The sequence below is a fragment of the Corythoichthys intestinalis genome, chromosome 20 (genome assembly GCF_030265065.1).
Source record: "Corythoichthys intestinalis isolate RoL2023-P3 chromosome 20, ASM3026506v1, whole genome shotgun sequence".
Lineage (NCBI taxonomy): Eukaryota > Metazoa > Chordata > Actinopteri > Syngnathiformes > Syngnathidae > Corythoichthys > Corythoichthys intestinalis.
The window spans coordinates 4,800,907-4,823,410 of NC_080414.1; the positions used below are offsets into that span (position 1 = coordinate 4,800,907).

The 22,504-nt window shown below is 37.6% G+C and overlaps 1 protein-coding gene across 5 annotated transcripts; it reads left to right on the top strand.

Moving 5' to 3' along the window:
• The first annotated feature begins 892 nt into the window (after positions 1-892).
• On the top strand, positions 893-19,557 carry pign (phosphatidylinositol glycan anchor biosynthesis, class N). Of its 5 annotated transcripts, XM_057824104.1 has the most exons (30): positions 893-1,167; positions 1,247-1,361; positions 1,971-2,224; positions 2,301-2,422; positions 2,510-2,608; positions 3,534-3,640; positions 3,737-3,861; positions 3,947-4,077; positions 4,163-4,282; positions 4,382-4,422; positions 6,208-6,267; positions 6,390-6,482; positions 7,931-7,986; positions 8,113-8,191; positions 8,303-8,485; positions 8,562-8,701; positions 9,664-9,763; positions 9,844-9,936; positions 10,214-10,305; positions 10,411-10,516; positions 11,967-12,075; positions 12,148-12,250; positions 14,240-14,342; positions 15,087-15,173; positions 15,252-15,307; positions 15,458-15,533; positions 15,626-15,699; positions 15,805-15,847; positions 16,837-16,889; positions 18,984-19,557. In XM_057824104.1, exons 3-30 carry the CDS (start codon positions 1,998-2,000, stop codon positions 19,105-19,107), a joined length of 2,802 nt encoding a protein of 933 aa, XP_057680087.1. In that variant the 5' UTR covers positions 893-1,167; positions 1,247-1,361; positions 1,971-1,997; the 3' UTR covers positions 19,108-19,557. The 5 variants fall into 5 exon arrangements, with proteins under 5 accessions (XP_057680087.1, XP_057680085.1, XP_057680088.1 ...); XM_057824102.1 differs by having other exon boundaries at positions 893-1,361; XM_057824105.1 differs by having other exon boundaries at positions 893-1,361; positions 2,109-2,224; positions 18,984-19,556.
• Positions 19,558-22,504: the final 2,947 nt, after the last annotated feature.

Genomic DNA, 22,504 nt, shown 5'->3' on the forward strand with positions numbered 1-22,504 from the left:
CCCATGAAAAGATATGCTTGCAGAAATGCGAGGGGTGTACTCACTTTTGTGATACACTGTACATCTGCATTTTAATACTTGATTTTTAAGCGCTGCAAATGTAATACTTATGACATACTGTACATAAAAAAAAAAAAATACAATGATTTGTATATGTATACATGCATATATGACTTTTGAACGATATGTGAAAAAAAAAAAAGACTGATAATAACTGGACTGTAACACAAACATGCTTGACTGTGCATCCCGGGCTGTTGGGGGACAGGTATCGATAAGCATTTGCTTTTTCCCGTCTTTCCTTTGTCTGTCATCGTCTTTCTTTCGGGCAAATTCCACACTCTAAAGCTGTCAATGATTATGATGATGATGACAATAACAATAAATTCATTCATTCATTCATATATCTTAACATTTTTTAATCAAAAACTATTTATTTATTTCAACTGAAAAACATCCGCGATGGACTAAGGACGTGAAGTTTGAAGCGCAAACTCGTGAAGGATCACTGTACTGCATATAATGTGCAATATTTTACTCATAACTAACCCTTACATTGCTCAAAGACAAGTTAAGCTACAAATGTGTCTTTTTTTTTTTTTTCGGAATTCTGTCCTGAAATCAAGTTTTTCCAAAACACATTCATGTTCCATTGCTCATAAGTAATGAACAAACAAACAAAAAATGTAAACAAACTTTTTTTTTCTAATGAAAGATGGTAGTCGTGTCTTTCTTTTGGAAGTGTTCGTGTTCATGTATCTGTTACAACATCCTCTGCATTTGAGCTCGCCGGAGTTTTCTGACGCAAGATGGCAGTTCATGACTTACGTCGCCTACTCTGCCTTTAGCCATCTAGCATACTATATTTGAAATATCTGGTTGAATGTGGTCGGACTTCCGGCTTCCTACTTGTACAGTAGCAAAATATTATCCACCGAGAGACGTTCTTTTTACGGCTTTTTGACTTTTTGTGTAACCTACGCTTTATTTAGATAGTCTCGTTGTGGTCAATAGGACCGTGTCTCTTTTCATCCTAACTTATATTTTGAGTTCCATTTGATATTTTATTTGTTATCTTATTCGATATTCTGTCATTACCTCTCCTGTACACCTGTGCTGCGCTTCCGGGGCGCTTTCCTATTTCATTCATAGTGCAATATATCGGGGGTAAGTCCTAAATGAAAACTCGACTTTTTGGATCTTTTTTTGAAAATATTTAGCCTTTTACGTGATATACTGTTTGAAGAGACGTTTTTATGGTGGAGTAGCTGGCTTTCGTGTCAAAATCGAGTGATGATAAATTCACGGACATCATGTAATATATGTGAATATCGCGGATTTATTGGTGGATCTTAAAACAGGTATGTGAACTACTAATACCCGTCCTACTGCGGTCACCTAGTTTGTGTTGTCAAAGCGATTACTTCCGAGAGCCATCTCTAAAATAAAAGATGAATTAGGTAGCTGAGTAATTCTTTTCGGTGGTACACACTATTTTAACAAATGTACTGTATGTCTCACGTAGAGATCGACCGATATGGGTTTTCCGGGCCAGATACCGATTAGTATTAGGTAGAGGGGCCGATAACAGATTTTCCGAGCCGATATTTATTTCCAGTAAAAGTGGCGTAAAAAATGTAATATTGCAAAAACTGAACTTCATTTAAAACCCTGATGCATGTTTATTGAATCACGAAAAAAAATAGCTTCAGAAGTGCCTAAATTTCCTAGACCCAGAAACATCTCATATAAAGTTGAACAACAGGTTAAATAAATCGCTCACTGAAATTTTTCCACAGAAAATAACGCACTGATGACCTCATCGAAGTATCATTGAGCAAGATACTAAAAAAAAGGGCGGTACCGATATACGTCAAATTTCCAAATATAGGCACCGATAATCGGTCTGTCTCAAGTATAATGTAATACGTAAATAATATTGACCCCCCCTTCCCCCCCTTGCATTGCAGACGTATTGCTGAAACTCACAACTCAAAATGAGGATGATAACCTTTTTAGTGGTGGGACTGACAGTCCATGTAGTGTTCTTCCTTTCCATCTTTGATATCTACTTCACCTCCCCTTTGGTCCATGGCATGACACCCAAGGCCACACCCCTAACTCCACCTGCCTCCAGACTGGTGCTAATCGTTGCTGATGGCCTGAGAGCAGACAGCCTCTTCACCTTGCTTCCTAATGGCTCATCCATGGCGCCCTACTTGAGGTGGTGAAATGAGAAAAACGTCAAAATATATCTAATGTCTTCTAAGTCTAATGTTATCTGCCGTTTCTGCTAACAGGAGTGTCATTGAGGAGATGGGTACCTGGGGTGTCTCCCACACACGTGTTCCCACTGAGTCTCGCCCAGGTCATGTTGCTGTTATTGCTGGCTTCTACGAGGATGTTAGTGCTGTTGCTAAAGGTGTGTACCACAAAACTGAAGGCATTCATCCGTTACAGTGGTGCACATGAGTATTCATAGTTCATCTATTTGTGTGTCTCGGATCAGGTTGGAAGGAGAATCCTGTGGAGTTTGACTCTGTGTTTAATGAGAGCAGAAATACTTGGTGCTGGGGAAGCCCTGATATTCTGCCTATGTTTGCTAAAGGTAGTGTACAGACCGTCAGGCCATAAGTAGTATATAAAGTTACCGTAATTTTCGGACTATAAAGGAGCACCTGACTATAAACCGCCACCAACCAAATTTGACATGAAAACGGCATCACTATATTATGGGATATTTACACCAAAATATATGAACTGGTAACACTTTATTTGACAGCGGCAACATAAGATTTACATAAGACCAAATGAACTAGCATGAAGCTTTGACCCAGTTGGCTGCTCATGACATGACACTGTCATGAGCATTAATAAATGCTTATAACGGCAAATTATCTAACTTTTGAATGGATGTAAAAGATCCAAGTTGGACATGGACATATGGAGCTAGTTACATAATTTGCCGGGTGACACTTAATGACGTCTGTCATAAGCATTCAGTAATGCCCGTGATCGTGTCATGTCATAATTATGATTGTCTTACGGCACCACTGTCAAATAAAGTGTTACCAAATACCATAACTAGCAATTAATGAAACAACTGCAACAGTAACTGAAGCAATACTTGATGGAGTTTGATTGTTATTTACACCTGTAGAGCTGCAATGGATGCTAGGAGGCATGCTGAACAACAACAGTGTTGACAGCAGGTGGCAGCAGTGATTGACTGTCTCCCCCAAGGGAGCAGTGATGGCCAAATAAAGCTTCTTGAAGCAATGAAGCTGAGAGTCTTATGTCAAATAAAGTGTTAACTATTAACCCAAATAAAATTAACAAATAAACCGCACTGGACTGTAAGCCGCAGGATTCAAAATGAGGGAAAAAAGTGGTGCCTTATAGTCTGAAAATTACAGTACTTTATTGAGCTAAAGAAGAGTGTTACATTATTAAAAACCTTATTTGTCTGACTCGGTAACATGATGCAATCAACCTTTTTTTTTTAACTTTTTTTTTTAATCACTTACTTGCAGGTGCAAGTGGAGACCACGTCTACACACATACTTATCCAGCAACAGAAGAGGACTTTGCCTCCACAGACGCTTCAATGCTAGACACCTGGGTCTTTACGCAAGTAAAAGTATGGTAGTCGGTACTCAGCTCAAGTGGTATTTTCTTTTCTGGCAGTATTAAGGATTAGAAAAATTAACTTCATCATTTCATCCTTATTTACCAGTCGTTTTTACAATCAGCAAAGTCAAACTCCACTTTGATGGCTGACCTCCTTAAGGATAAGAATGTTTTCTTTCTGCATCTATTGGGTCTGGACACAAATGGACACGCTCACAGACCAATGTCACAGTAAGTTCTGAATTTTTTTTTATTGATCGTTTAACTATTAATATAATGCACTGCCTCATCGACTTTTTATTTGTCGGCCACGCAGGGAGTACATCAACAATATTGGCCTAGTGGACACTGGTGTATCTGAACTGGTGTCTATAATTGGAGACTTCTTCAATAATGACTGCAGAACAGCCTTTGTTTTCACTTCCGATCACGGCATGACCAATTGGGGTAGCGCATTTAATATACGTACATATTTTTTGAATCTACAAGTACTACTCAAATGTCATCTTTAAATCCAAATTTGTGTCTGTAGGTTCTCATGGTGCTGGCCACCCCTCAGAGACACTCACACCTTTTGTTGCGTGGGGAGCTGGAATACAAAGACCCCAAAAAGTGACAGAAGATCAGTTTTTCCCAGACAACTACTTGCAAGGTGCATTCGTGAACGAATTTATGATTTGTTCTTCTGAAGGTGTTAAACTTTGAATCATTTAATGCATATGTTGTTTCCTGATTTTGATATTGACCCTAGACTGGAAACTGGAGCACCTCAGAAGAGTTGATCTCAGCCAGGTGCGGCTCCTTTATTTAAAATAGGAATAATATCAAATTGAAAAAGTGCTGCAATCAGTATTGTTTTTGGCAGCTCTTTTAATTTTTGTCTTGTAAATGCTTATAATGTGTTTGCTTTCGTCTAGTTTTAGCGAAAACTCAAATTTCGCCTAATTTTAGTCGACAATTACTCAAAATGTTTTTGTCTCTAAACTTCAAAAGTTTTAGTCCATGAATAAATAAAAGCTTTCCAACAATTTCAATTTAAGATTGACAGGCGAGCACATAGTATACAGACATCACCATCTCCGTGATGATAATGCACACTCAGCAAGAAAACAGTACATTATTTTCAATTAATTAAACTCACCTTGACAACTTGAACTGTATGTAAAAGGTTTTCCAAGAGGTTACGACAACACTCACGACGCTAAATGCTAATGCTAACGTGAACGCTATGCTAACCAGAACACTGCTAACACTACAAGTTACATTTAGTGTGTGAGGATCACTCAGCACAGACCTTGAAAGCTTAAAGCAAAAGGAAATACGTATCTAGCCAAGATGAGCAAACAAAACGTATTAATCAGCACCTGACATGTGTTTCACAAAAGCAGCCTGAAGTGGACACACGTGCTTACTCACCAGTCGGTGAATAAGCATGTTTGTGTGTGGGTTGGGTGGGTGGGGGCTTTGCAGCACATCCCATGAGTGATAAAACCAAACACTGCTACGATTCGTGCTAACTACACATACAATAAGAAAATGTCACACACAGTGTTGTTTTTGTCAACGATGACTAAAATGAAAATACTTCGCTGAGGAACAATTTTTTTCAAGACGATGACTAGACGAAGACGAGCTGAAAAACCTATCTTAGGCGACTCAATTATAACGACACGAATGCCAGTTTAATCTGACGAGATGAGACAAAAATGCGCCATAGTTTCTGTCACATGTTCACAATGTGTGACATTTTATGTGTAGTTCGCTTGCATCGTAGCAATGTCTGGTTGTGTCACTCATGTGACGTGCTGCGCCACCCCCGACTCACCCACTCGGGTCCTTTCTAGTCTCCCCATTGCTTGTCTTATCTTGGCAAGCAAGAAAAAGCAATGTTGCTTTAGCCTTTAAATGTCTGTGTTGTGTGATTATCACGCACTAAATGTAACCTTAGCCTTAGCATAGCATTCACGTTACCATTAGGCTATTGCTAAGGTCAAGCGTCCTCTTAAACTCTGACATTTTTTTTTTTTAAAACACAGTTCGTTGCATCCATGCGGCTATAACTGATTGATAATAATGTACAATGTTTTTCTGCTAAGTGTGTAATATCACGTGATTTTTAAATGCTTGTAGATGCTACAATATGTGCTCGTCTGACAATATTCATTCGAAATAGTTGGAACTTGGAAACCTTTTTTAATTTATTTATTTTTGGAATAAAACTTTCGAATTTTACAGATGATAATATGGAGTAAACGTCAACTAAAAGTAGACAAAATTATTCCGAGTTTTTGTCAACAAAAAACAGACGAAGACAAACACGTTTTGAAATGACTAGAATATGACTATTAGACTAATAAGTGTCATTGTCCAAAACGATGAAGACCAAGATGAAAGTCAAAATGGCTGCGAAAACCAACACTGGTCACACATTGTGACCTTATGGCAAAAACTATGGCAAATTTTCATCTCGTTATGGTATAGTTTCCCAAGACATGTTTTTAGCTCATCACGCATCGTCATGAAAAAATAGTTCATTGGCTGCAATGTCTAAACGTTTGCTCTGTTCAAACTCTGCAGGCTGACATTGCACCTCTGATGTCCTCTCTAATTGGCGTTCCTATTCCTGTCAACTCTGTTGTGAGTATTGCTTTTCGACTTAAAGCACAGTCACGTTGTGACTAAGATAATAATTGTCATCGTAGCAAAGATAGCTTTGAAGTCCCTCCCTTAATTTTATTCTTATGTTTGTGTGACCTTAGGGAATATTACCTCTTCTTTACCTGAACAACAGTGATCAGTTCAAGGCAGAGGCTATGTACACTAATGCTATTCAAATATTGGATCAGTTTAAGGTGAGGGGCCTCTGTGTTCATCTCTCATGTTGAAATGTTTACATTTGTTTGCATCAAAAACACGCACATACCTGAAAGTCCCCGGGTTACGAACGAGTTCCGTTCCTACGCTGGTGATGTAACCCGAATTTCCGTGTAAATTGGAATTAACCCTTTAAGTTTTCCTGGCACGGCAAGACTGTTCTCAATAGTCTGGGACCCAGCTCATTAATGGCTTCTCGAGCCGAACAAAATCAATCGTCCAATCAAATTAGATTATTTGCGTGACGTCTTCTTAATAAGCAACGTCGCACTTGCGCGTCGGAAGTCGTCTCCACTACAACAACACAGATTGCGAACGGGAGAGCCGAGAATATGTTCCAATCCGTGGTAAAATCAGTTTTAAATTACCAAAAACACATCGGCACAAGTCATTGACAACAGTCTGTCTCGCGCTAGCCATGGTGAATAAACGTCTCCATTCTCCGCTTGCGCTAGTTTTTTGTCGCTTTACCAACGTCACGTCCGTCCCTCGCTGATTGGTCCACTCCGCTGCCTGTTTGATGTGGCTTGCTCGCCCTGGAAATTTGAGCCCCTCAAAGGTCGCCAGAGCTGGAACAGCGGTGAGTCCGTTGTACCAGGCTATCTTTAAGTACCCCTAAATCTCAAAATAACTATCCAAAAGTCCGAAAGTATTTTATTTTGTTCAATGATGGAGGATACACTGCCCTCTGGTGGCAGCGTTGGGTCTGGCAAGACTGACTGAGGAGCAGAATCAAGACGTCTGACATGGATAAAGGACAGCTTTGCTCTGGTTTGGCCCACATCAGGCTGTAAGTTGTTTCAGCTAATGTAAGTTTGTGTATGCATTTGTAATGCATTTGTGTTTGGAGCTACAGTTTGTGGAGTTATGTGTGAGTGATTTGCTATGAGAATTGTAACTACGTTAGCATTCGTAGCATTTAAGATAGCGGATTTTTGTCAGGCAAATTAGGTTAATTTAATCTAGTATATTTATACATTGATCAGACAACATGGATGTTTTAACACCAGTTATTTGGCGTCAAGTGTTTTATTGTTAAAATCGTGTCGTTTTCAACATAAGTTTACATATGTGTGTTGCAGCTTGACAAATTGTCAAAACTATAGGAAGTTAAAAGCTTCAAAACCACTTTTGCTTTGTTTGCTGGCTGTAAAGCTGAACAACAAGAAAATACGTAATTAATAAAGTAAAGTAAAAATAAGATACTGTGAAGTACAACAGTTTACTGTTTACACGACTTTAAAAAAAGTTACTGAAGACAAAATGGCGGACGAGACTTTGGTGTCGTAAAGTCGAAATCACGCAAGTCGAGTACGTCTTAACCCGGGGACTACCTGTAGTTGTTAAAGTTTTTTTTTTTTTTTTTGTTAAATTATTTTTACAAACACGCCAAATATGATCATTATTTAATTTCTCATTTTCTTAGATGAAAATGAGGCAGAAAAAAGAAACAACACTATCGTGTCTCTTTACCCCATACAAGTAAGTACAAGTGTCCTTTTAGTTATAGTTATGGGCAAACACTATCACTATTGTCAATGTGTAGCGCAACTTAGCAGACCATATTATTATTCCTCATACACATTGTATTTTTAATTCTACTTATAGACAGCTGACAGAGCCTAAGCAAGCAGAGTTCGTTAAGAAAGCAAGAACGCTAATTCAAATGGAGAAGTATGAAGATGCGGTGAGTATTATTGTTTATAGTCAGTAAAAAAAAAAATACTGGAAAGGGGACAATGTGTAGTTGATCTTTTTATGCCTCACAATTGTTTTGTTGTTGTTGTTGTCGTTGTAGATCTCGCTCTGCCAGGCTCTGATATCCTCTGCCCTTGAAGGCTTAGTTTACTACCACACCTATGACAGGTTTTTCTTGGGTTGCAGCGTGGTGCTTGGATTCCTAGGCTGGACCTCATATGTTGTCCTCGTTATTTTGAAGACTCATACGAGCCTTAACACGCAAACAGACATCCTTCAACGGGTATGATTCAGTTCAATTACACCCATTCACTTGGTTTCGGTCACCAGTTTTACATTTATGGGTTCTGTATTTACAGAAATTTGATCACACACTAGTGAGGCTGTGTTGGTGTGTTGCAGTGGTAATATGTATGTTCCTGTTCATCCAGAGGAGTCCGCTCACATATTATGTTTACTGCCTGCTGCCTGTTCCCATATGGTACTCGGTTCTTAAAGAGTGAGTGGTCTTCATATGGGAATTTTGGTATACCGTTGTTAAAATAAAATACACACAGCCATCGACTTCATAATGATATGGACGGGTCACATCAGTCAGACACTGCGCCACGCCTTCAAGTAGGGGGCCTGTCCACACCAAGCATTAAGAGGAGTTATTCTCAAACACGCACGCAGCGATCTAACGCCAGATTTAGGTTGAAAAAGTACAAAAGCTGTAGCGCATACAAACAGGAAGGGTTGTCTCAGGAGTTGTTTGTTCGAGGATTCAAGGTAATTATTATATTTTTTGTACCACGCTGGCATTTTGAAACGTGAAAAAAATCAATGGGAGAAATTAGCCGCTACGGAATTGGCGTCGTAGTTCGCAATATTTATGCAAAATAAATGCTAACTGCAATTTTTTTTTCAATGCTTTTAACCAAGAATCAAGGCTGTTTTACGTCCATATCTATAAAGACTTCAGGGATTTAAGTATTTATTCACAAGAATTTTCAACCGAAAAAGCTTTGTAAAGATGAGGCGGTGCTACAGTGGCTTAAAGACTAGCAGCACATTCGACATGTTTACATAAAATAAACGCTAACTTTACATTTTTTTTGCTTTTAACAAAGAATCGAGACTGTTTTACATCCATATCTATAAAGAATTGAGGGAGTCTTGTATTTATTCCCAAAAAAGTTCAACGTAAAAAGCTCTTTGTGTTTCCACTCTGTCAGCTTTGAAGGAGATAGGCCCCATATCAATCGGCCTCGTGTCCCGTCAATATCATTATGAAGTCTATGACACAGCTATCGTAGAGAATGTTTTTATGGTTAATTCTTAAGGAGCAAATATACTGATAGTGAAAGGGTTTCTATATGGATATGTTTATTATAGGCACTAACATTTGGAGATTGATAGAATAAAAAGTTTCCACTGTATGTTTTAGAAATGTAGGATCACATTCGTTTTATATTTCAGGTCCAACATTGTAACAGACTTGATTCACTCAGCTCCTTGCCTGCCGTTATGGAAATGCTTTGGTTACTTTGTGCTGGTAGCATTTGGAGTTGAACTACTGGTAGCTGTTTTTACAACTACATTTATTTTAACTGCAATGAGGATAAATGTTTATATACTGTATGTTCCTAATTCCCCCAGGTGGTGAGTTTTTTTTATCGAGCCATGCTGACGGTGGTTCTGGCTGTCCTTTCGATCTGGCCGATGTTGTCAGGTCTTTTTGAAAAAGCTAAGGTAGGATAGATAGAATTACTATGGGCATTTCCATTCCATAATCACACGGCAATTTTAGAAATTTTCTATGTAGGTGAAGAATTTTCAATGAGCTGTTTTTAATTACCAAGAAAATGATATTTCACCGACTTCGACAATGTTCAGTTGTACACCACTGCAAACTGCAATAATAAAGAGAAGATTAAGTTATTTCCAAAAATACATCTCCTGAATGTTATGACTGGTGAATGTACACTATTTATATGAGTTGTATTGATTTACTTTTATTGTTTACTAGTGCCATTCGGTGAGCTGGTTTTTAGGCTGCCTCTTTTTGGCTGTTTTCCCCCTGATGCCTGTTGTGGGTAGAGAGCCCAACTTAAATCTGGTGTGAGTGTATTAAACTATTTATTTTTGAATCAATACTTCCCTGTTAAGAATATGACTAATGCACCAATTCTTTAGTAAAATTGATTAACATTTCTTCCTCCTCAGCATGTGTGCAGGTGTGCTCACCCTCTTTATATCAGCCTGTTTCCTCTGGTATTCATGGAACAGGACATCACTGCACCATAGTGATAAAAAGCAGTTCGTCATGCAGGTAACTACAGCTCATTCTGCTCTGTGCGTGACTATTTTTGGCTACGTTTTAGCGGTGTAACGAATCAGTGTGGATCAATACATCAATTGGTTAAGTAAAGATCTGGGGGGGAAAAAAATCCCGAATCAACATTGTTATCTTTTAGATATTCCCTTTGGCTAGAAGTAATTTTTTTGTAAATGTTAACACTGACAATAAAAAGTCTATTCTAATTGATTGAACTAGTACTTGCACGATACACAATAACGTATGGCAACGTCATCGTAATTTCTACTGCCAATTAGGTCTGCAGGAATCTTATTATTTACTAGTCAATTCATCTCTCAACTAGTTAGTTTGAGTAATCGGATTAGGAACATTTAATGCGTTGCAGAATCAATTTTAGGAGATTTAAAACCTAGGCTTGCTAAGATTGTACTTTCAAAAGAGCAATAATTGCGAGTACAAAATAAAATTCCCAAGTGTTTCTTCAAACGATGCAGAATTGCAATATCGCTAAAAATAAATGAGGATCTAAGTGCAACAAAAGAACAATGGCTAACTTGCATAACAAAAGTCTGCTAGCTTAAATGCTATAAAATACTATTAAAAAAAAGTTTCTGACAAAGCTCTTAACAAAAATTTAAACACATAATGCCCCCCAAAACGGCTAAATATACCTATAAAATAAATTACGAATGCATAAAAAAAACATATTAGCTCAAACAAAAACTAGGTACAACAAAAGAACAATTGGCTAACTTAATAGCATAACCATAGCAAAAGTCCACTAGCTTAAATGCTATAAAATATATATTTTTTAAACAATGCTCTTAATAGTTCAAACACCTATCCCCCCCCCCCCCCCAAAAAAAATACGGCTAAATATACCTATAAACTAAATTACAAATGCATTTAAAAACCATTAGCTCAAACAAAAACTTAGCTTATGTAGGTCTTAACAGGGAGCATTATGATTCAGCCATGTTAACTAGTCACTGTTCCCTCTAGAGGGCAGCGTATCCACCCAAATCAATAAAACTAAATGCAAACACTCTCAAAACAAACCAGTACAACGTCACAAATTAAACGAATACTTGAAGCAGCAAAATTTGATTCAAAGCTTTTTTTTTACCTAATCGAAATAGTTATTAGTTATTCGATTAATCGTTGCAGCACTACTGCCAATAATCAAGTCTTTCACTGCACCAGATAAGTTTTCTTCTAACTTCAAAAGTGTTTAGCGTTCATATCTGCCATATACTGTATTATGCAGCAACAGTTACTTTACCTTACGAAAAAAGCATGCACAAAATGCTCTTATCAAAGCAGCCAGCCCAATAGCGATAACCTGAATAGGTTTTTAAATGTGTTAAAATTGCCTTGCATAGCTGAGTTACTGACAAAAAAAAAGACTATGAAAGGGTTATTGACTGCATGTAAATGTAGTTGCCCTGCTGTCATTTTACAGCTGCTGCATGTGGCCATTTGTGCATGCGTGCCTTTCCTCACCCACTCCAGCCTGCAGCAGAAACGGGGTCTGCCTCTTCACAATCAGATCATTAGTTGGGTCACATTAGGTAGGTGGCATATAAGTAAGCAAGTACACATACAGAAAGGATACAAGATGCTTACCATACTGTTTACTTTAGCATCTTCCATATTTGTTCCGTTGATGAGCTCGACACGCCTGTTTCATCGCCTGCTCAGCATATTCCTCTCACTGACGGCCACGTACTTTCTGCTTAGTACAGGGTAAGAGCATACTACCTGACTCTTTTAGTAACTTGAAAAATCTAGTTGAAATCATAAACTTCCAATCATCACATGACATACAGTGATATGAAAAAGTATCTGAACCTTTTGGAATGTCTCACATTTCTGCATTAAATCTCCATCAAATGTGATCTGATCTTTGTCAAAATCACATGGATGTAAAAACAGTTTCTGCTTTAACTAAAACCACCCAAACATTTATAGGTTTTCATATTTTAATGAGGATGGCATGCAAACAATGACAGAAGGGGGAAAAAATAAATAAGTGACCCCTCTGCCAATTTCATACCAAACAACTTAAGTCAGGTGTGTACCCAATCACTGGTGAGTGGTTTAAAGCTGCCCTGCCCACTATAAAACACACACCTGGTAAGAATTGTCTTGATGAGAAGCATTTTCTGATGTGCATCATGGCTCAGTCAAAAGAGCTGTCTGAAGACCTGCGATCAAGGATTGTTGATTTGTATAAAGCTGGAAAAGGAGACAAAACCATCTCCAAAAACTCTGGATTTTCAACAATCGACAGTCAGAGAAGTTGTCTACAAATGGAGAGAGTTTGGTATTGTTGCTTCTCTCCCAAAAAGTGGCAGTCCTCCAAATGCCAAGACTTCAGTGCAGAATACTCAGAGAGGTAAAAAAAGAACCCTAGAGTGTCTGCTAAAGACTTACAGAAATCACTGGCACAGTCCAATATCTCTGTGCACACATCAACTATATGTAAAAGTATGGCCAAGAATTGTGTTCATAGAGGAAGCCACTGCTGTCTAAAAAAAACATTATTGCTCGTTTAGTGTTTGCAAAAAGGCACTTGGACACTCCACAGAAGTTTTGGCCAAATATTTTGTGGAATGATGAAAAAGTTGAATTGTTTGGGAGTAACACACAACGTCATGTGTGGAGGATAAATGGAACAGCTCACCAACATCAACACCTCATCCTCAACGTAAAGCATGGTGGACGGAGCATCATGATTTGGAGCTGTTTTGCTACCTCAGGGCCTGGACAACATGCAAACATTAATGGAAGAATGAATTCAAATGTCAAGGGTTCAATCCCGGGCTTCGGCCTTCCTGTGTGGAGTTTGCATGTTCTCCCCGTGCCTGCGTGGGTTTCCTCCGGGGACTCCGGTTTCCTCCCACATCCCAAAAACATGCATGGTAAGCTGATTGAACACTCTAAATTGTCCGTAGGTATGAGTGTGTGCGTGAATGGTTGTATGTCTCCTTGTGCCCTGTGATTGGCTGGCAACCAGTTCAGGGTGTCCCCTGCCTACTGCCCATAGTTCGCTGGGATAGGCTCCAGCACCTCCGCGACCCTCGTGAGGAAGAAGCGGCATGGAAAATGAATGAATGAATGAATGAATTCAAATGTTTATCAGGATGTTTTGCTGGAAAACCTGAGGCCGTCTGTCAGACAGTTGAAGCTAAAAAGAGGATGGATGCTGCAACAAGACAGTGATCCAAAACAGAAGTAAATCAACTTGAGAATGGTTTCTGAAGAACAAAATACACGTTCTGGAGTGGCCAAGTCTAGGTCCAGACTTGAACCCTATTGAGATGCTGTGGCATGACCTAAAGACAGTGATTCATGCAAGACATCCCAGGAATCTGACTGAACTAGAGCAGCTTTGTAGAGAAGAATGGGCCAAGATTAGTCCTCATCGATGTGCCAGACTGATCTGCAGCTACAGGAAGCGTCTGTTTGAAGTCATTGCTGCCAAAGGGGGGGCACGAAATATGAAATGCACCTAATTTTCCCCCTTCTGTCATTGTTTGCATACTATCCTCATTGAAATATTAATACCCATAAATGTTTGTGTGGTTTTAGTTAAAGCAGAGTTTTTTTCATCCGTGTGATTTTGGCAAAGATCAGATCACATTTGATGGTGATTTTATGCAGAAATGTGAGAAATTCCAAAAGGTTCAAATACTTTTTCATACCACTGTACTTGCATCATTTCTAATACAGGACTGAGGCTTTGTTCCCTCCCGTGTTATCTTGGTTGATGTTTGTTTGGATCAACATTGAGCAAGAAGCTATGATCGCGCAGGGCATCTCTGGAAGGCAACAGGTATATCTATTATTTAACTGTGTATAGATGGTTTAAGATTACAGCTACAAATAGTTTCTAAACGAGTATGGTTACATTTCAGTTTTTGTAAATATTCTATTTTATGCCACTTGAGCTGAAACGAGCAATCCTTTCAAAGCACTTGCTCTTGTATGACAATCTACAGTTTGAATGGGAGCTTGTGTTGAAAGGAAACTCTTAAGCTGTTATATGAATGCGTTTATGTGTGTGGTTTCTTTATTAAAAGAAATGAGACACATTTACTATCTAACATGACCTCGAGTGCTATAGTGCTTCTCCGAAACACAATACAAGCGGACACTGATTAGCTTAATTGCTAACTAGCTTAGCGCTCTGGCTAAGTAATAACGTCTCATCAACAAAGAACAAACAATACAATTGGCTTCATTTACTCACCTATGACGGAGGCACAATGGATCTAACAACACAAAAGACAATCTAACTCTCGACACGTCGTAATTTAGCAACTCTACCTGAGTGTAGCAGTGAACTTGCCCTAATCAATGGCGAGTGCGCAGCCTCACAGTACACACAAAGACCTAAACGGGACTGCTCATACCTGCCGGCAAAAAGCGATTATCAAATTCGTTGGCAACTAATTTAATAATTGATTTAATCCATTAGTTGTTGCAGCCTTATTTGAAACATTCAAACTGAATAGTGACGAAAATAACCCCCAAACTATGTACGTAAAGCTAAAAATGTATCTAAATTGTGTTGCAGCTCTCCGCTATTGATTTCTCCGCCAACATTGACATCTCTAAGATTCGTCAGCTCAAGTTGGACGACATCCGACGATCGTATTTCTTTGTATCCTTTGTGACATTTGCAAATCGGCAAAGGCAACAAATATAACAAAAACAGTCCTTGACTTCATGTGTTTCTCAGTTTTTTTTCATTATAACAGCTTTTTTTGGCACAGGAAATATCGCCTCCATTAACAGGTATTTATCTTAAACATTCTTCTTTTGTTTCATGTGCAAGTCAGATATTAAAACATAAAAAACATATTATTCATTCCTTTAAAGTGTTTATAGTAGATGTGCTTTAACACTACATTTGTAATTGTCTTTTCTTTTTGGTTATTTTGTCAGTTTTGATCCGGCATCCGTGTATTGTTTCCTCACAGTCTTCAACCCGTTCATCATGGGAGGGTTAATGATGTGGAAGGTGGAGTACTAATACGGGAACTTTTGAACCTTATGTCCTATTAATGTCACCACTGGAGAAGTAGTAACATATGTGCCTTTTTTGTCTTTTAGATCATTATTCCATTCATTGTTGTCATGTGCACTTTTGAGACCATCCAAGTGACAACGCAGCTCTCATCAAGAAGGTAAGTATTAAGTTATATTATGGCTGTTTTAAGTAACAACAACAGCCACTTTTGATGTTTCTTTTTAAAATCACACTTTAATGTGGTATTATTCTCTATCTGCAGCTTGTTTCTGATCGTCTTGGTCATCTCTGACGTGATGGCTCTGGTAAAACCTTTGATATATATGTGGTGCAAAAATTATTTAGTCAAGACCTCTGAAAGTCACGGATATATACTGTATTTTCTGCACTATAAGGCCTCTTATCTTAGCCTCAGACGGTATTTTAAAAAATGAATAAATAAATGAGGATCTAACTACAAGAGAACAATTGGCTAACTTGCTGAAGTTGCTAAACTTGCTGGCTAAAGCTTCCAATCAAATTGTGCTGCTTCGAGGATTGGTTTGATTAGAGTTGCAATGGTTTGTTTTGAGAGTGTTGCATTTAGTTTTATTGATTTGGGGGGGATACACTGCCCTCTAGTGGCAGCAGTGAATATACCCTAACTCGTCTGAACCCAGCTACTCCCTATTAAGACCAACATAAGTTTTTGTTTGAGCTAGTATGTTTGTTTATGGATTTTTTATTTAGTTTAGAAGTATATTTAGCGGTTTTTTGTGGTAATATGTGTTTGAATGATTTGTTAAGAGCACTGTAAAAAAAAAAATAAAATAAAAAAAGTTAAAAAAATAAAATAAAAAGGTTGGCATTTAAAGCATTTAAGCTAGCGGACTTTTGCTAAGAAAGTTAGCCAATTGTTCTTTTGTTCCATGTATTTAGAATCTAGATCCTCATTTATTTTTTATATTATTTGAGGCTAATCTCAGGTATTTTATTTTTAAATGCATGTATTGTTCTTGCAAAATGAAAGTGCAATTCTGCATCATTTGAAGAAGCCCTCAGGAATTTTAATTTTGTATTCCCATTTAATGTTCTTTTGAAAGTAATCTTAGCAAGCCAAAATAAATACTCTTGCAAACAGAAAACACATGTTTGTTTGACATATCCTAAAATATACTCTGCAACACATTAAATGTTCGTAATCTGATGAGTCGATTATTTGAATTGATAGATTAATTGACATCTTGCAGCCCTAGTTTAAGCTGTACATTTCTATTTTGTTGGAAGTTAAACCTTAACTGTTTCTTTCCCACAGCACTTTTTCTTCCTAGTGCAGGACTATGGCACGTGGTTGGACATTGGCACGAGGTAAAGTGGCTCAATTTAGTAGCATTTAGCTACAATATACAAAGTATTTCCTAAGGAGCTCTTGCCACGAATACGCTTTTAAGCATCAACTTCACTATCAGTTGATGGGACACGGGGCCTATTTTCAAAAACTTAAAATGTTTAAAAAATATTTTCTAAACCAAAGTCGCTCGTGACTTAAAACCAAAACAGGTACCTCCCTTAGGCATATATGAGTCTTCACGAGCAGTGACATCAAAAAATTCAAAGTTGCTCCCAAATAAAATCCCGATTATTTTTTTTATGCAAGTATAAAAAAAAAAAAAAAAACATAAAATGTCTTCAAATTTTTCAAATTTTATGCTAAATGCACAAAAATTCCCAAATTCCCAGAGATAATTACCTATATTTTCAGGATCAATACCAATATATAACAAATCATATAAGTTTTTGCCCAAAATAGCAACTTATTTTTTTTTATTTAGTGCAAGTTTTCAACAGCTAATCAATCAATTTTCACATCAGAAACTTAATACTTGAGGAAAGCATGCAGAATCATCTTAATTTTACTCAACAAAAGCTAATTTTGCCTGTTTCTATATACAATCACAACTTATTTAATTCTTATGTAACTATTGCCTCAGCACCTCTTGCTGGCTAACTGGCCCTTGTTGTTGTCAAGATTAAAATGTTAAATAAAATATAACACCTAAAAGGCGAATTTTCTTTTGTATGGATGCAATGTCTAAATTACTACTTTTTTGCCAAAAAACGGGCACTTGGCTGAAAATTATTTGATCATTGGAATGTAAACTTGCGCTACTTTGTATGGATACAACATACAATAAAGAGCTTTTTAAGTTGAAAATTCTTGTAAATAGATGCGTACGTCCCGCAATTTCGATAGATATGAACATAAAACAGTCTAGATTCTTGGTTAAAAGCAAAAAACGGGCAGTTATCATTCATTTTACGTAAATATTTCGAGCTAAAATTACACTATTGTGTAACTCCAACCTGGCGGCCATCACAAAACAAAGCTTTTTAAGTTGAAATTTCTTGTAAACAAATGCGTGCATCCCTGAATTTCTGTAGGTATAAACATAGAACAGTCTAGATTCTTGGTTAAAGGTACACACAAAAAAACAAAAAAAAAACAGGCAGTTATCCTTCATTTTATGTAAATATTTCGAGCTAAAGTTACGCTAATTGGTAACACTTTATAATAACTATCCGTTTTACTAGTTAATAAATCATTAGTAAACTGTTGATAAATGATTTGTGAAGTATTTGTTAAGTTTGTTAAGCATTTATAGGGTGTTCCAATATGGTTGACCCCATTCCAAATGCCCATGCCAGTTGATGGATCTTAATAAAACTGTATACACTTTATGTTGAAGGTCATAAGTTTTATTGGTTAAATATAGAAAGAAAAGTACAAATATTTGTTGGTTCTATGGCAGATTTTCATAAATGTGCAACATGAGCGCTGCCTGCAAAATGCCTTTTCTTTTGAACTGAACGGCATTTCTTAACCTGAAAAGATAGAAATGCCAAACGTTACACACAAAAACTTTACACAAACTGTGTTTCAGGTTAAGAACACCCTGTAAATGCTTAACAAACTGTTAACAAATACTTCACAAATTAACAATAAATCATTTATCAACAGTTTACTAATGATCTATTAACTAGTCAAACGGATAGTTATTATAAAGTGTTTCCCGCTAATTTTTTCCATTCATTCCAATTTTTTCACAATGTTTCAAAGTGCATGCATGGTGCTATTTATAAAATATTTACCTTGAATCCTCGCTCTTCAGACACTCATGCCTGCTTGTATGCAGTAAAACTTTCATCCCTTTTCCATTTAAATCCGGCGTTTGGAAGCAGCGTGTGTTTGAGTTTATGAGAGTGAAAGCCAAATGCTCTGCCTTGGTCGGCCCCCAACGGGAAGGCGTGGCGCAATGTTTGTGGGAGCTTTCTTGTCAACTGATAGTGAAGTCTATGTTTTAAGGTTTGGAACAGCATTATCTAAATGAGCTAATAGGATAAACTGTGCTGCGTATTCTGTACTGACACAGGCTAAACTCGTGGTCTTTTTTTATTGCACAGCATCAGCCACTATGTGATCGTGATGTCAATGACCATCTTCCTGATGTTGCTCAGTGTTGTCACGCACATCCTCACCTCACAAAGACTCGTTCTGTGGCGAAGACGCAAGATGCACTTTACATGAATGAAAAGTAGCGATGGGCCTTCCAAATAATGTATCGAGATGATCTATTCCAGGTCGTGTCGGATTTTATCGGATCAATACTAGCCTGGTGAAACTGAGTCTTTTAAGTGTCTTTTTTAACTGCTCTGCTGCGGTTTCAGCAAAGAGGATGTTTAGATGCTGAGCCGTCACCTGACTGAGACTAATTTGATACTTTACTTGAAAAAAACTTTTGTTCTGCACACACTAACTAAAGGTTTTGGGGTTGTATAAGTTGTTTACATATTTATATTTTCACCAGTTGTTCTTTTTTTATGGTTGTGAAAATTTTGTGTTTGTATTATAGTGTTTTCATTCAACTCAAGGTTTTTCTGGGGGGGAAAAGAATAAAGCATTTTCTATTCAATTTAAAAACTGTCCTAATTCTTTTCTGGTATTTACTATTTAATAATAAAGGGAAACAAACAAAAACAGTTAAGGTCTTGAAAAGTAATTGAGTTTTAGCAATTCAGTGTCGCACTGTTAATTCCATTCTAAGATTCAAAATACTTATGTCTGTGGTTCAATTTTCATATCAATGCATTCTGTTCTAGTATCACTCTGACGTTCTACATTCTTTCATTTGAGCAACTACATATTTATGATTTGTTCCTTGTGTTGAGCCGTGACTCAGTAGACATGTCCAGTAAAGTGTAAAGTCATGCTATTCTATCATTAACAGACATGTTCAAGTGTTGCCCTCTTGCGGCAATTTTGAGCCATTGCATCCAGTCACGATTTAACGTCCAACTGTAGGTTTGGTCTGAAGAACATCGGTAGAGACAATATAACAGCATAACCTGCATGTACCTGTACACTTTTTGCTGAGGAAGGGACATTAATAAGACAAAACATATTGGATGAACGGGGGCCAGGGCTCTATTTCTCACGAATATGAGCCAAAATAATTGATAGGCTAAATGATCAACGCAAAAGTAAATCTGTATTGACTTATACTAAGTTTCAGATGGACTGGGTCAGGTAGTACACCGTTCGATTAAAACCTTTGTTTTCAAAAACTACTAAAACGTTTAGAAATCTTCCAGAATGAATGTCTGGGTTTGCTCAGCAAAATTTAATGGCAATATTTGACCTCAAATTATATCAACATATACAACAACTGCAAACTTGTTATTAAGGTCTTAACTACCCAGGTATGGAAAAAAATGTCTTAAAACCACTCAACATTGTCTAAATCAGTACTTCTCAAATAGTGGGGCGCAGAGCGATGTCGGGGTGGCGCATGTGACCTTGAGGAACATACTTTTTTGCTGTACTATAATAAAGTGTAATTGCATATACACTCAGTGGGGGGCAGTGGTGCTATCATTTTCAGCGTGTGCGCAGTATTTTTTAACCAAACAAGCACACAGCAAAGAGCACTTGAGATATAAAAAGCTAAGAGGAAATATGACGAAGCGTATGTAGCATTTGGCTTATGGCTTTGACATTTAGTACAGCGGGACATGAGAAAAGAACAGTCTGTTTACTTTGTCTAAAATGTCCGCAACGGACAGCAGGAATTTTTTTTCAGCGAAAATGTGCCGTATATTGCCAACAATCGTCCCGCTTTGTCAGTGTTACATCGGTAAATCAGCGAGCACTGTTAGCACCATATAAAGTGGCATAACAGGTTGCTCAGTGTAAAATAATCCCACACCATAGCAAAGGAGCTGATACTGCCTGCAGCAAAAATAAAAACTGCCGCTCTGTCCAATGACACTCGTTTTTGTTCTATTAATTAATTATTATTTTTTTCGGTCTAATTTCTTGGCATCGTGAGTTAATATTGCAAACCAATTTTAATTTATTATTTATTGATTTTATTAAATTTTAATTTTCAGTATCACAAAGTCAAAAAAAAGTATTGTGAAATTCATATTATTTTATCATGTCTTCTTAGGGGCTAACGGAAAATAAATGAGAAGCACTGGTCTAAATAAAGAAATGAACTGAAAAAATGCCTGAGGGAATAACTAAAATAAACATGGAGCCTTCCTTCAGGTAAAACACTACTGCTTTTGTCCACAAGGGTTTGCCAAACTCAACAAAAAAATGAAAGTTCCTTAGGGCAGCTTTAAAGTGCCTGTGATGACACACAAAAAAATCTTAAACAGCATTATTATGTGAATTAGAATTATATTTTGAGACGATTCGACGATATACAACAATTTGGCAAAGCGTAGATGACTAGAAATTAGTCAAATAGTTCCTACAGTGTGAATGCAGCTAATGGCTACTATCAGTAACACAATGCGCCGCCAGGGACTCAAATCCTGCACTGCCAGACGTGTCTCCCTGCTGAAGAAAGTACACGTCCAGGCCTGTCTGCGGTTCGCTAGAGAGCATTTGGATGATCCAGGAAGAACTGGGAGAATGTGTTATGGTCAGATGAAACCAAAATAGAACTTTTTGGTAGAAACACAGGTTCTCTTGTTTGGAGGAAAAAGAAAACAATTGCACCATACCCACTGTGAAGCATGAGCATGGAAACATCATGCTTTGGGGCTGTATTTATGCAAACAGACCAGGATGACTGATCTGTGTAGAGGAAAGAATGAATGGGGCTATGTATCGAGAGATTTTGAGTGAAAATCAGCAAGGGCATTGAAGATGAGACGTGGCTGGGTCTTTCAGCATGACAATGATCCCAAACACACAGCCAGAGCAACAAAGGAGTGGCTTCGTAAGAAGCATTTCAAGGTCCTGGAGTGGCCTAGCCAGTCTCCTGGTCTCAACCCCATAGAAAATCTGCGGAGGGAGTTGAAAGTGCGTGTTGCCCAACGACAGCCCCAAAACATCACTGCTCTAGAGGAGATCTGCATGGAGGAATGGGCCAAAATACCAGCAACAGTGTGTGAAAAGCTTGTGAAGAGTTACAGAAAACGTTTGGCCTCCGTTATTGCCAACAAAGGGTACATAACAAAGTATTGAGATGAACTTTTAGTATTGACCAAATACTTATTTTCCACCATGATTTGCAAATAAATTCTTTAAAAATCAAACAATGTGATTTTCTGTTTTTTTCCCCCCACATTCTGTCTCTGTTAAGGTTTAACCATGTTGACAATTACATGCCTCTAATATTTTCAAGTGGGAGAACTTGCACAATTAGTGGTTGACTAAAACTTATTTGCCCCACTGTATATAACCTATAAAACTGAACTCATTAAACAATGCAAATATGGTTACTTAAAAGGTGGTTGGTTGTGCAATGGATTGTGCTTGTATCATGAGGGTCCACTGTAATTCAATGATTTGAATCAAATTCTTCAATGCTGGCGTTACAATGATTGATATGCTTAGCGATTATTGGACTGTCAGTCATCTTGCCACATCTTTCACTTCTCTTTTGACTTACTTCCGAATTGCACCTCTG

What these genes read in the sequence shown, in the direction of transcription:
- pign (XM_057824102.1), top strand. Translation starts at nt 1,998, where the DNA reads ATGAGGATGATAACCTTTTTAGTGGTGGGACTGACAGTCCATGTAGTG. An exon ending in TGTCTCTTTACCCCATACAA is followed by an intron (nt 7,987 to 8,112) that starts GTAAGTACAAGT and finishes TTCTACTTATAG; the next exon opens with ACAGCTGACAGAGCCTAAGC. An exon ending in GTCTTTTTGAAAAAGCTAAG is followed by an intron (nt 9,937 to 10,213) that starts GTAGGATAGATA and finishes ATTGTTTACTAG; the next exon opens with TGCCATTCGGTGAGCTGGTT.